Source organism: Telopea speciosissima, chromosome 9, assembly GCF_018873765.1.
Source record: "Telopea speciosissima isolate NSW1024214 ecotype Mountain lineage chromosome 9, Tspe_v1, whole genome shotgun sequence".
Lineage (NCBI taxonomy): Eukaryota > Viridiplantae > Streptophyta > Magnoliopsida > Proteales > Proteaceae > Telopea > Telopea speciosissima.
The window spans coordinates 16694035-16706325 of NC_057924.1; the positions used below are offsets into that span (position 1 = coordinate 16694035).

The 12291-nt window shown below is 38.8% G+C and overlaps 1 protein-coding gene across 2 annotated transcripts; it reads left to right on the top strand.

Annotated features, from left to right (window-relative positions):
• Positions 1 to 6906: 6906 nt before the first annotated feature.
• On the top strand, positions 6907 to 9898 carry LOC122639462 (reticulon-like protein B18). Of its 2 annotated transcripts, XM_043832330.1 has the most exons (8): positions 6907 to 7502; positions 7594 to 7747; positions 7841 to 7915; positions 7998 to 8139; positions 8232 to 8301; positions 8414 to 8479; positions 8579 to 8701; positions 9734 to 9898. In XM_043832330.1, exons 1-8 carry the CDS (start codon positions 6962 to 6964, stop codon positions 9862 to 9864), a joined length of 1302 nt encoding a protein of 433 aa, XP_043688265.1. In that variant the 5' UTR covers positions 6907 to 6961; the 3' UTR covers positions 9865 to 9898. The 2 variants fall into 2 exon arrangements, with proteins under 2 accessions (XP_043688265.1, XP_043688266.1); XM_043832331.1 differs by lacking the exon at positions 7998 to 8139 and having other exon boundaries at positions 7594 to 7750; positions 7843 to 7915.
• Positions 9899 to 12291: the final 2393 nt, after the last annotated feature.

Below are 12291 nucleotides of genomic sequence, written 5' to 3' on the forward strand. Positions count from 1 at the left end.
TTACTAATAAGGTAATGCTTTCAATACTACAAAACTTAAACCACAAGGTAAAGTTCAAGGTTGTGGATGGAGTAAAGCCTCTTGACGTCATTAAACTTCTCACTGTAGGAGGCTAGAGATCCTCTAAGACCAATATGTGAGGCATCAGTAACAACCTCAAACACTAGGTTAAAGTCTGAAAATTGCAACATGGGAGCCTTTGTCATCTTCTTCTTGATCAATGCAAAGGTTTTGTTTGCCACGGGGGTCCACTTCGACTTACCTTTTGCCTGCTTAGTACATTCTATGATCAGGGCCATGAAATTCCAAATAAACTTCCAGAAGAATGAAACGAGGTCATGGAAAATGTGTCTCCATAAGGGTTCTTGGTGAAAGCCAATCAATTATGTTTTTGATCTTTTCCAAATCAGCTTCAACTCCCTTTGATGATATGATGACTCCAAGGAACACTAGCCTTGATAGCATAAATGAACACTTCTTGAGATTGATATAGAGATTTTCAACTTGAAGTATCTTCAAAATGTGTCATAAGTGATTCATATGATCATCTTATTATTTATTGTAAATTGAAATATTTCGTAAGTGATTCATATGATCGACTTGTTTTTGTTGTAAATCAGAACATTGTCAAAGTAAACAACAAGAAAATGACCAATAAAAGAACGGAGTACCTATGTCATCATATGCAAAAAGGTACTAGGTGCATTGGTTAAGTCGAATGGTATAACCCACCACTCGAATAGTCCATCTTTTATTTTGAATCTCGTCTTCCATTTATTCCCCAACTGAATGCGTATTTGATGGTAGAAACTCTTAAGGTCTATTTTTAGAAAATACCATGGCACCGGATAGCATGTCAAGTATATCATCTAATCAAGGAATGAAAAATCTATAGTTAATGGTAATTTTACTGATGACTCTACTAGCAATACACATCCACCATGTACCATCCTTCTTTGGAGTGAGTAATGCGGGGATTGCACACAGACTCAAGCTTTCTTGTATGAAACATTTCCTTAATAAGTTGTTGATTTACCGTTTCAACTTGGCATGCTTATTTGGACTAAGACGATAAACTATAAGGTAAAGAAATACTGAACCCAATATCAAATCAATTGTGTGCTGAGAATCACATATTGACTGTAATTCATCTAATAGATCATCAAGTATGAAGTCTGAAAAGTCAGAAATTAGATTTTGTATAGATTTGAAAAACTTAACCTGGTTGATGGGCCACTTCCCATGTAATAAGAGCTAATATAAGACCTGCCTCCTTGTTGGTTTAAATGAATTACTTGTGGAGTACTGTTAACACCATTTTGTTGTCACTAGGCTGCCCTTTATCTCCTAGTTTCATAACCTTCTTATATCTGCTAGTTTTTATCTTCTATTGTGCTCTCTTGACTGGAATATTGATAGGGTTAAAGATCATTGACTTCCTGTGAAAAATGATGATAAATTGATTATTGATTTCGCCTACCAAGATATCGCCATCGAAAAGGCAAGGCTGTCTCAGCCACACATCTATCAATTACATGAGAATAATGTCGCACCAAACAAACTCCTCATATTCTCCCAACTTGAGTGGTAACGAATATTGTTGGTCAACCTCAAGGGTAAAGTCATTGAGGAGAGAGACACGGTAATGTTATGTATGCTTCTTATGCTGAAAACTAGACCTTTTGATACCACATTGACGCAGTTACCATTGTCCACGATCACTTGAGCCACTTTAGGTCCTCTGTTCATACAGGTATAAAAGATACAATTACGTTGTCAATCCGTCCCCTTTCATTTTAGTGGCTAGAATACAACACATCATATTGACCTCATAGGTCTTCTCTATGTTATCAATGTCATGGTCTAATGTCTCTTCTTCATCAAGTGGAACTCCATCACAACATTGTGTCTCTTCATTAGTCTCATAAACAGTAACATCATTGGTACTTCTTTGTCGCTTTAAAATTTTTTTTGAGAAGTGCCCATATTGTTGACAGTGATAACATTTCATCTTGTCGTTGTCATCCATAAGGGTCTTGCCCTTAACATTAGTAAGAGGTGTAGATAGACTTGTAAATGGATCGGATTCGGCTCGAATACGGATCAGATTTGATCGGATCCGGATATTCCCTGGTTGAATACGGATACCTCTGAATGGATTCAGATGCGGATCGAATTTGAATTTTTGACCATCCGTTTACATCTCTGTCTTGTGTAACCTGAGTCTTCTTCCCCCTAGCGGATACAATTCACTCTTAATCCATATCGCTTAGATCATGATTCTCTTTTCCTAATATTTTAGAACTTGTTGAATCTTCAAAAACCCGCAAGATCATTATTTATTTAAGTTTTTTATTATTAAATATTTGGATTTTTTTTTGGATGAATTTTTATCGGAGTATTTGAATTTTTTTTTCGGATATCTCTAAACGAATACGGATGTCCCTAAATGGATACAGATACGGATCGAATTCAAATTTTTGGTTATCCATTTACAACCATAGGTGTGTATGGTTGCCAAACAAGTAGTCTAGTAATTGTAGGATTCCTCCAGTAGGATTCCTCAAGTACTCTCCAACTTGAAATGTGAGCCTCTGTAGGGACCTCTCACATTTTTCTCAGCTAACAACGCCTTCTAGAAGCAATACTATAGACCATAAATGTCATGTACAATCAGTTCTTTACATTTCTTGGGATTCAAACCAGATTTGAACTTTGACACCAATTGTGTCATCCTCATAGAGTCTCGTGCGTGCAACAAGAGCATCAAAATGCTCCATATAATTTTCTTTGAACAAGTTTCCTTTAACGAAAAGTGTTTAACTTATAATTCAAATGAGCTTTGTAATTAGTAGGCATGTTCTTGCTTGTGAACTTTCCCTTTCATCTTAGCCAATGTAGTAAAGTTGTTCATCGTGCTTGCATCCGTCGTTCATAATGATCCAATCACTCTCTTATTGATCCTACTAACTTGGCCCTAGCAAATCATATCTTCTGGACTTCTGTCAAATCAAACCATTCAAGATAGTTTTTCAAACTATTCAACTAATCTTGGAACACTTGGGACCTAATTTCATATTGTATTCTTTAAACTCAAGCCTTACTCATTGGGAGTCACCATTAAATCTATTGGTCCAATCATAAGAAGGCTATGGAGGGCATCTTCCAATAGAGCTAGGGAATTGAAGGTCTTTGTGGTCCTCTCATTGCACGAGAGATATGGTTCGTGGTGGAATGAGCTGGAAATCTATCACCCATCCATAATTCATCGTTAGTTTCATGAGATGGTGTATGAGAGAGAATATCTATACGTTGTTTTAGGGCGGTTACCTCTTCAGATATTACTGGCATATTTTGATAAATATATTACATAATCTTAAATAATTATGCAAGAGATTCAAGAGTCTTAGAGCTACTGTTGGTTTGGCTCTGATACCAAAATGATGGTATCCTAAGTCACTCACAAGTAAAGAATAGGATTCCAAATAGAAACCAGAATCACAGGGCTAGGTCGAACCAAAATTAATAGAAAATGATGATTCCCAAGTTGCTAATGAATTGCCTTGCCTCACTTTAATTATTCCAAAGGGGGGGTATGAGTTAGTGTTTCCTATTGGCAAAACATATGCTCCCAAACAAAAAAGAAAATTCTCACTTATTATTATAGACACAAGAGTTGCTGAAATTACCTACTCTACCCCTGTGAAATGAAAAATCTCATCTATGTTGATGTACTTGGATGCTCTCATTGGGCCCCCACACTGGTGCAGGGGCTACTTGACCAGGCAGCCATCTTTTGCCCATTTATTATTTAGGTAAAAGATCTCCCACATTGTCTAGTCCCTTTAGCTAGGGGTGTCAAGTGTCAACTTGTCGGGCTTGGTCGGGCTTAACCGGGCTCTATCAATCTCAAGTCTTGCGTCTTGATCGCTCATTTAGCTAATCGTGTTGGGCCTGGTCAGGCTCGATCGGTCTCGGGCTATAATTGGGCTACTATAATTGGGCCTTAACTGGCCTATGGGCCTGTTTAATTCTAAACGGTCTTTAAACATGCCTTAACCGGGCTAATAGGATGATATTCATTATTTATTCATCTTAATGAATCCATTATCTATTAATTAAATAATAACTTGATCATTAAGATTTCCATCCTAAATGTTTTTTATAGTGTAAAGAAAGAGCATCACTTCTTACCCCCCCCCCAAAAAAAAAAACACCACTTAAAATAGCACACAAGGCTCAATTAGAGGTTTTTTTTTTTTGGTAAAATAAAATTCTATTTAGATAATTAGAAGACATGTGTTACACAAGGTTTCAAAAACATTTAGCTTTAGAAACCAATGAATGGAATATGACCCTGTCTTACATGTCATAAACGAGACCTTCCGAGTTAGGGAATGGATACAACCAATAATATCCCTAGAAACGAAGCTGATAGTCCAGCTAACGAAACAAGAAGATATATTAAACATATTCTTCACACTTGGTAAAGTCACTGTGGGCATTGGAGCACCAGGCTTGACAACCTAGATCATCACATTTGCTTCACGGGATGCACTTAAAACCACATTTGCTTCACTGGGATTGTAACCGCTGAACACAAATGGTAATTGATAAGCACTAAATGTAGATGTTAGTGGAGCACTAAGTGTACTTTGGAGGAGCACTAAATGTGGACGTTGGTGGAGTATTAAATGACATAACCAACGAGAGATAAACAGATTGATTACCACTAGGAGATGTGAAACCACTACCTTGAATGGATTGATGAGTTTTTTCTTGTAGTAAATGACAGTTGGGATACCCAACGTTTAGACAAAATCCACCCAAGGTACCCAATGTTTTTGAAAGTATATTTGGGGTGCCTATTTTTATATTTCCAATTATACCCCCAAAACATAATTTTACAGCAACGCAACACCACCACTACCGTCACCGCCTCCGACACTACTACCACCTCTTGCAATACCCCTCCCCTGTAACCCCTTAATAGATATACCTTTCAAGCTATCCTTCCATTTCCCTCTTAACTTGGGTCTTTGTCAATTGGGTCTTGCGAAAGAGGACGAGAGAGATTATTGGGATCTGAGAAAAATTAAGCAATTACAAAGTGACAGACGGCGAGAGACATAAGAGTTTCTCTTTCAGCCCGTCCCATTGTCTAGCGATTCCCTCTCTACTACAATGAGCAATGAGTGATGACCTCATTTTGCATAATTTTGCGATCATCTCTCCACAATTTCTCTAATTTCCTTGAAAATTCCACCAAAACCCAGTGAGAATTTGATTGAGCTTCTTTTGTTCCCAGTTCCAATCCACATGTCAGGACTGATTCGACAATCCCCACTCTCATCCCACCCTTCTTTTTTCTGATAACCCCATTGTTCCCCCTTAAAGTCTTGGAACCACACAAAATTGAAACTGTAAAAAATGTGACTGCCTTGATTTTTATTTCCAATTCTTCCATGGTTTGAGGAAGCGAATGGATTCAGTGGAGAGGGTTACAGGAATTGCGAAGGCAGGGGAGGGGGCTGTGGGAATTGCGTGGCAAGGGGAGAGAGAGAAAGAGAGAGAATGGGGAGGGGTGGAGGAGGAGAGAGGGGTGCGGGAATAAGTAGAGCCGTGTGGGAGGGACACGGGAGGGTGGAGGTAGAAGTTGGTGGTGGGGGCAACAGGTGGGGGACGAGGGTTAAGCGGAGAAGCTAAGGCCGGGACAGGGTAGGGGGAGATTTGGAGAGAGAGAGAGAGAGAGAGAGAAATGCCCAACAATGGTGATACAGCATGGCAAAGAGGGAAGGGAACGGGAAAAAGAGCAGTAGAGCGAGTGGGTGAGGAGGGGTAATATTAGAATTATGAAAAAAAATAAGGAATCTTAAATGTAATATTATTGAAACATAAAGTACCTCATATGTAACATTAGTGAAATGTAAGTTATTCAAGACATGAAATTGCAAACGTTAGGTACCCAAGATGTATTTTCTGCAAACATTAGGTATCTCAAGTGTCATTTACTCTTTTTTTAAAGACATCAAAAGTATGGTCAATCAACCCAAAGCTTAAAAATAATAATCAATTGCTCTAACATGTCCAAATTATATTTCTAGTTATGCCCCCAGCTACTCATCCAATCAACTTAATCAATAAAAAATGTATCTTAGGGTAAATTGGGAATTTCAAGCAATCTTAAATGAATTGGGTTAGGACCGTTAGGTCAAGTTGTAATCGGGCAGGCTAGGTCGGGCCTGGAATCGATCGGTCCAGTTGAACGCCCGACAGGCTTAGACCTCACACTGGAATCGACCGGGCCAGGCTTTAACCAAACAGGCTCGATCGATCATGTCAAGCGGGCCTAGAATTGACACCCCTACCTTTAGGCCTCTGGTTCTTTTTAATCATTTTCTCTCTCCTCTTTAAAACCCTCAGCATTATTATTTAGTACTCGAATAAAAGTAATGGATAAAAAGATGAATCTAAGCCAAATAGCCCATACACAACCAACGGGCAACGGCTACAACAAGATTATCATGTAACATTACAATTACACATCTCCCAACGTTACAGTTTACATTTTCTACCAAAAATAAAAAAAACGCTACAGTTTATATGTTCAAACCCTGACCGTCCAAAGCCTCCAAAGAATTCCGGAATCCAAAGAAACCAAGACTTTTTGGTTATCCAAATCGACCCTACAAACCGAACCAAAGGAACTAAAAAAATACCTAAAAAAGGAGAATCACCGTCCGATTCTTACCGTTTTATAGTCCTTTATGGTAATATGGTCCCCACCCAATCACCTCAAATTTCAAACTTGTGAAAATCCATTAAAGAAATACCTCCAACGGCTACTTCATCATCACCATCAGCGAGTGCAAAGCCTCTTCTTCATCTACTGCTCTCCTTCTCTATCAATCCAACGCAAAGCCAATAATTTCCTGCAAAAACCAACTACTGAAGTCTGAAGATGCATGCTGCCATGGATTCTACTCCCCCATCTCATCAATCGGGTCCCCGTCTACGAAGAAAATCTGTTTCTCCTCTCCCTCCAATCGGGGTTTTAGGTGTCGAAGCCGAAAATCTCGCTCCTGATCCCATTCCCTCCACTTCTCCACAACCTAAGAAAACTCCTTCGCCCTCTCGTCTCTCTCTGAGATCCTCCACCAACTCTCTTCCTCTTCAAGAACTGTTACTCCTTTCTCCTTCCCCTCTTCGACGATCCAGAACCCGGCTCCTTGAAAGAACGGAAATGGCGGAAGAAGTCCTTGAGCCGGTAAGCCATCGCAGAAGATGCAAGAGCAGAGCTGCTTCCATGGCTCTGTTGGCATGTCCTTCCCCAAGAAACGCAAGGAGGACTCGGAAGCGAATGGAACTAGAGATCCGAGAAGAAAGGGATGTGGGTCTGGGAGATGAGGTTGGGAAACCAAGGAGAAGAAAACAGAGTAATCGATCTCGAAGGGAGAATCTAAGTCTAGTCCCTTTAGTTCCTTGTTCAAGCTTATCCCCAAGTATATTCAGATTTTCACTTCCTCATTTTGCTTTTTCCCCTTTGTATAACTCTGATTCTTACCATTTTGATGCTTATTTCTTGGTACCCAGGAAGCAGCGATGAAGATCAAAGTAGCTTAGATCGTGTTGGGCAGCTGATATCCGACCTTATTATGTGGAAGGATGTTGCCAGATCAAGCCTCTGGTTTGGGTTTGGGTCCCTCTGTTTCCTGTCTTCTTGTTTTACAGGAGGATTGAGCTTTAGGTAGGCATTTTCCTCTGTCTTCTCTGGACTTACATTCTTCCAATTTGCTGTGATTTTGGAAATATTGAGTTGGCTTCTCTGAATCTCTTGCAGCCTTTTCTCCGTGGTTTCCCAACTTGGTCTTTTGTTTTTAGGTTTATCATTTTTCTGCAATTCATTATCCCAAAGGTATTCAAACACTCACTTTCTCTGAAATGTACTTCTCAATATTTCATCTTTCTGTCCCTGAGTTGTAGAGGTGACATTGCAGAAACAAGGAATCCAAGAAGCAGGACTTCAAGCTGAAAGAAGACGACATTATACGGGCTGCTCGAGTGATCCTTCCTGCTGCAAACCTTGCTATTGCTAAGACCAGAGAAGTCTTCTCAGGAGACCCATCAATGACTCTAAAAGTGGGAGCATTATCTCAGTTATCCTTCCTCTTCTTCCCATGTTTATGAATTGCCAAAAGAGATAATTCAAAAGCCCATGTTTCCTTGTGCAGGTAGCACCCATACTCTTATTCGGAGCTGAATATGGCCACTTCATAACCATAAGGAAACTAATTGCAATTGGTTAGCCAAAAATGTCTTAAACCCACATCCCCAAATTCTATTTGCATTGTCTTCTGGTGCTTTTACTTCTTCTTTAGACAAATTCTGTAATAGATTCTATAAATCTATGCAGGATTTTTTGTAAGCTTCACTGCCCCCAAGTTCTATTCTTGTTACTCTGAGCAGATAAATAAAAAAGGTAATGTGGAGTTGGAACCTTCCTTCCCCCAATGCTTTCAAGCGACAGGTGTTCCTCACTTAAACAGATTTGTAAAAAATGTCTGTTCTGATTAAGCAGTTGAGTACTTGAGATATTGTGTATGGGACGCATGGGGAGCTTGCTCTCACAAGAAGATTGTGGCAGCATCAGCAGCTACAGTCTTTTGGAATCTGTCTTCTGTGAAGACCCGTGTTTTAGCAGGTACACTGTCACTTCTTTCATTGCACGTTTTCTGTTTTATCCGTTGCATACAGACGTATGTGAGTATGTCCATCAAATTACTTCCATATTCATTTGCCATAGTATCTGCATAAGTTTGTTTTTATGCTTAGGGCTGATGTTCTCTGTGCCGCGGTGCAGCCTGTTCCCAGTCACATGGGCCTGCCATTTAGGGGGGAGCAGGGTGGTCATTTCACCCACCCCCCATATGTCTGGCCGCAGCCTGTGCTGCCATTCAGGGGGAAAGGTGGTCATTTTGCCCACCCCCGTGTGTCTGGGTGCAGCTGAGCCCCGGCACAGAGAACATTTGGCCTTATGCCTATATCTCAACTCCCTGGTCCATAGAAATCCTTTCAATTCATCCAAGGTCCTTCTAGGCCTCACTATGCCTAGTGAAGTATAATGCTTCACTATTTGTCACTTGATAGTTCATGTGATAGCAGACCTCACGTAGATCTCAATGGTCAAATTTTAATCCAAAGTAAGCAAAAAAAGTTGCTCAAACTTTGATTCAAAGTTTTAATAAAATTACCAAAATACCATCCAATGAAGATGAATATAAAATACAAGGGTCGTGTAGCGCCTACACCAGCGTGAGGGCCAATGAGAGGCTGTGTAGGGGGATGTACTTGAGTGTGATTTTTTATTTCATTGGGGGCTGAATGGTAAATTCACACGGACTGTGACTGGGGCACAGGAACTGACATTTTTGTGTAATTTTAGCTACTTCACTCATTTTAAGCTGAAATTGTATTAATGAGATGCTTGTCTAGTCTTCTATCACATGGAAAATAACCCATGTATTGTTATGTGACAAATAGTGAAGCTTTATACTTCACTAGGCATAGTGATAGGGAAGAAAACGCATCCTAATTGTAATCATCAAGTAATTATGAATACTAACCTATCGCATGTGCCTGCAATTGCAATTTCGGGTCATTTTGTTATTTGTAAAAAATCTACATGGTATGCTATTGTTATCATTTTCAACTTCATCTAATTCTCTCTCTGCAGCATTTATTTCTGTAGTAACATTCCGATACTATCAACAACACATGCAAGCGGAAGCAGAAGAAGAAGAAGCGGATGAACAGAGACAGCAGCACCAGGCTTTGGTGGTTGCCGAAAAGGGATCACCGAAGTAGGAGTTTAGCTTGTTGTAGACCACATTAAATAATTATTCTTGTTTCCTAATATTTAACGGTGTCATCTTTTTACATATGAATATATAAATTCTTAATAAATAAAAAACGGTGAATTATTATTGTCACAAAAGTTTGTTATTTTACCAAATATCACAAAGCATCTATTCTATCACATGGACAGACGTGTTGAATTTCAAAAGGGCAAGAGATCTCTACTTGACCGCATGGTCTCTACACAAGCATCTGGACCAACGGGTGGGAGAGCACCCTGGGTAGATACCCAGGGGGCAGAGACGTCATCTCACGATGTCCCTTTGAGAGGGCATAGAAAACACCACCAAGTAGAGATCTTTTTCTCTTCAATCAAATACCTCTACCCCTTTCGTTATTCGTACACATCTAATATGTTTTTCTTTTCTTTTCATGGCTATGTTTTGGATGCCAAGAAAAGAAAGAGAAAAATATAATGAGACAAAGATCATGAATGATTGATTTATGTCTCTCTCTCCTCAAATTCATTTTTTTTTTCTTTTCTTCATATCTAAACATTACCTTCAATGAGGAATTTAAGAACTAAAAGAGATCAATCCAAAAAAATAAAAAAAACCTAACCATCAATGTAGGTTTAACCGGATGAGATAGAACAATTTTATGGTAGAGTAAATAAGTTGGGCACGGATAAGTTAAACAAACTGTGCATCAATAACCTATCAAAAAAGAAAAAAAAAAAAAACTGTGCATCAATAATACTTTTTAAAAAATTTGGCACAAAAAAATCTGTGCGGCAATAATACGGTACATATTAATATAATTTTTTAATAAAAAATATGAGCATATATTCACTATGCAACAAACATGTATATCACATAAGATTATCCTTCCTAACGTATTCAATCTCTTAAATCTTAATTGGAAAATAGAGACAGAACTCAGGAGAGAATACTTTTGACAAGAATATGAAACTTTGAAATTAGGAGCATCAAGCTGCATCATTAAGGAGTTTTATATCAGTTTCATATTCTTGTCAAAAGTATTCTCTTATGAGTTCTGTCTCTATTTTTCAATTAAGACTTAAGAGATAGAATACCTTACGAACGTCGCACCCCCTGAAACCCTGAAAATGATCAGGGGTATGATGGTCATTTTGTGCACCCCTGTGTTAAGGCGTAGGGATGACATGTCTGATGCAACCGTGTGCCGCTGTTTTTCCATTTGTTTTTTTATATTTAAACGGTTGAAAAAAGTACATATACTACACGTTTAATATGGAATAATATAGAGTGCGCGTGTTTTTCACTCTTTGGAAATATGTGAACAATTACAGTCATTATCTAAAAATACAGGGACGCATATAATTCACGTATTAAACTCGAATTTACTATGGATGTGAGAATGGGGGTTGTACGAGTAGTAATAACACCTAGATAAATATCTCTTCAAACAGTAAGTATTCCTTCGAATTTTACAGTTTGTTAATGGCAAAATATGTCTGAAATTTTCATTTTTGAGGTACTTAATTGGTTTTCGTCAATGATATTCACATCGCAGCTCAGGATGAGACTCAAGATATGGACAATCTAATTAGTTTCTAGTTTCTACACATGTGAAGTCATAGAGATCTGAAACTTCAAAAATTGATTGGAAATTCACCTTTAATAGTTTCTGGTCAACGGTTTTGCACTATTACAACTTGTTGGTTGTTGGTTCAAAACTTGGAAATAGTCTGTGCTGCAAAGCAGGGGTTAAGGCTGCATATATCTGCCCTTCCCCGACCCTACTACAATAGCAGGAGCCTCATGAACTGGGTTGCTCTTTTTAGTTCTTGGTAACAACTAAAAAGTACAAGGGTTTTCCTAAGCAGCTTATGACTCCAATACAATGTTTTTTTGGGCATTACAACTAGGGGTGTCAACCGATCAGATCAGACCATCAATCGATCACAATATTCGATCGGTCCAAAAACAGACAACCATTGGGCCATTATATTGCATCAAGAATGCCCAATCACAATCAATCCGGCCGGTCTCAGGTTTCAACCAGTCAATATACGGCAAGCCTAATTTAGACACACCCACCCAACCATTAAATAGGGTGGGGGATACATTTTTTTTTTTTTTTCCATAACGACGAATCCATAACACCGAATTCTTGAGGTTGTGATTTCCAGAAGTGAAAGATAGATGCCCTACCTAAGATGGTGAGAGGTATCCAAAAGTTGTCTAAAATACCAGCAGAAAGCTCAACATGGTTGCAGACTTCAGTATCACACCGACACTGCAGAAAGGGACTCGTACTAAAACCGTGTTGCTCCACAAATACAAATATCTATGCAAAGTTGCAAACGAAAGGACAATGTTTGTTATCAACAATTGTTAGCAGTGACTTAGCACACTTGATTAAAGTTTTTCCCTTTAAAAACAAACAAAT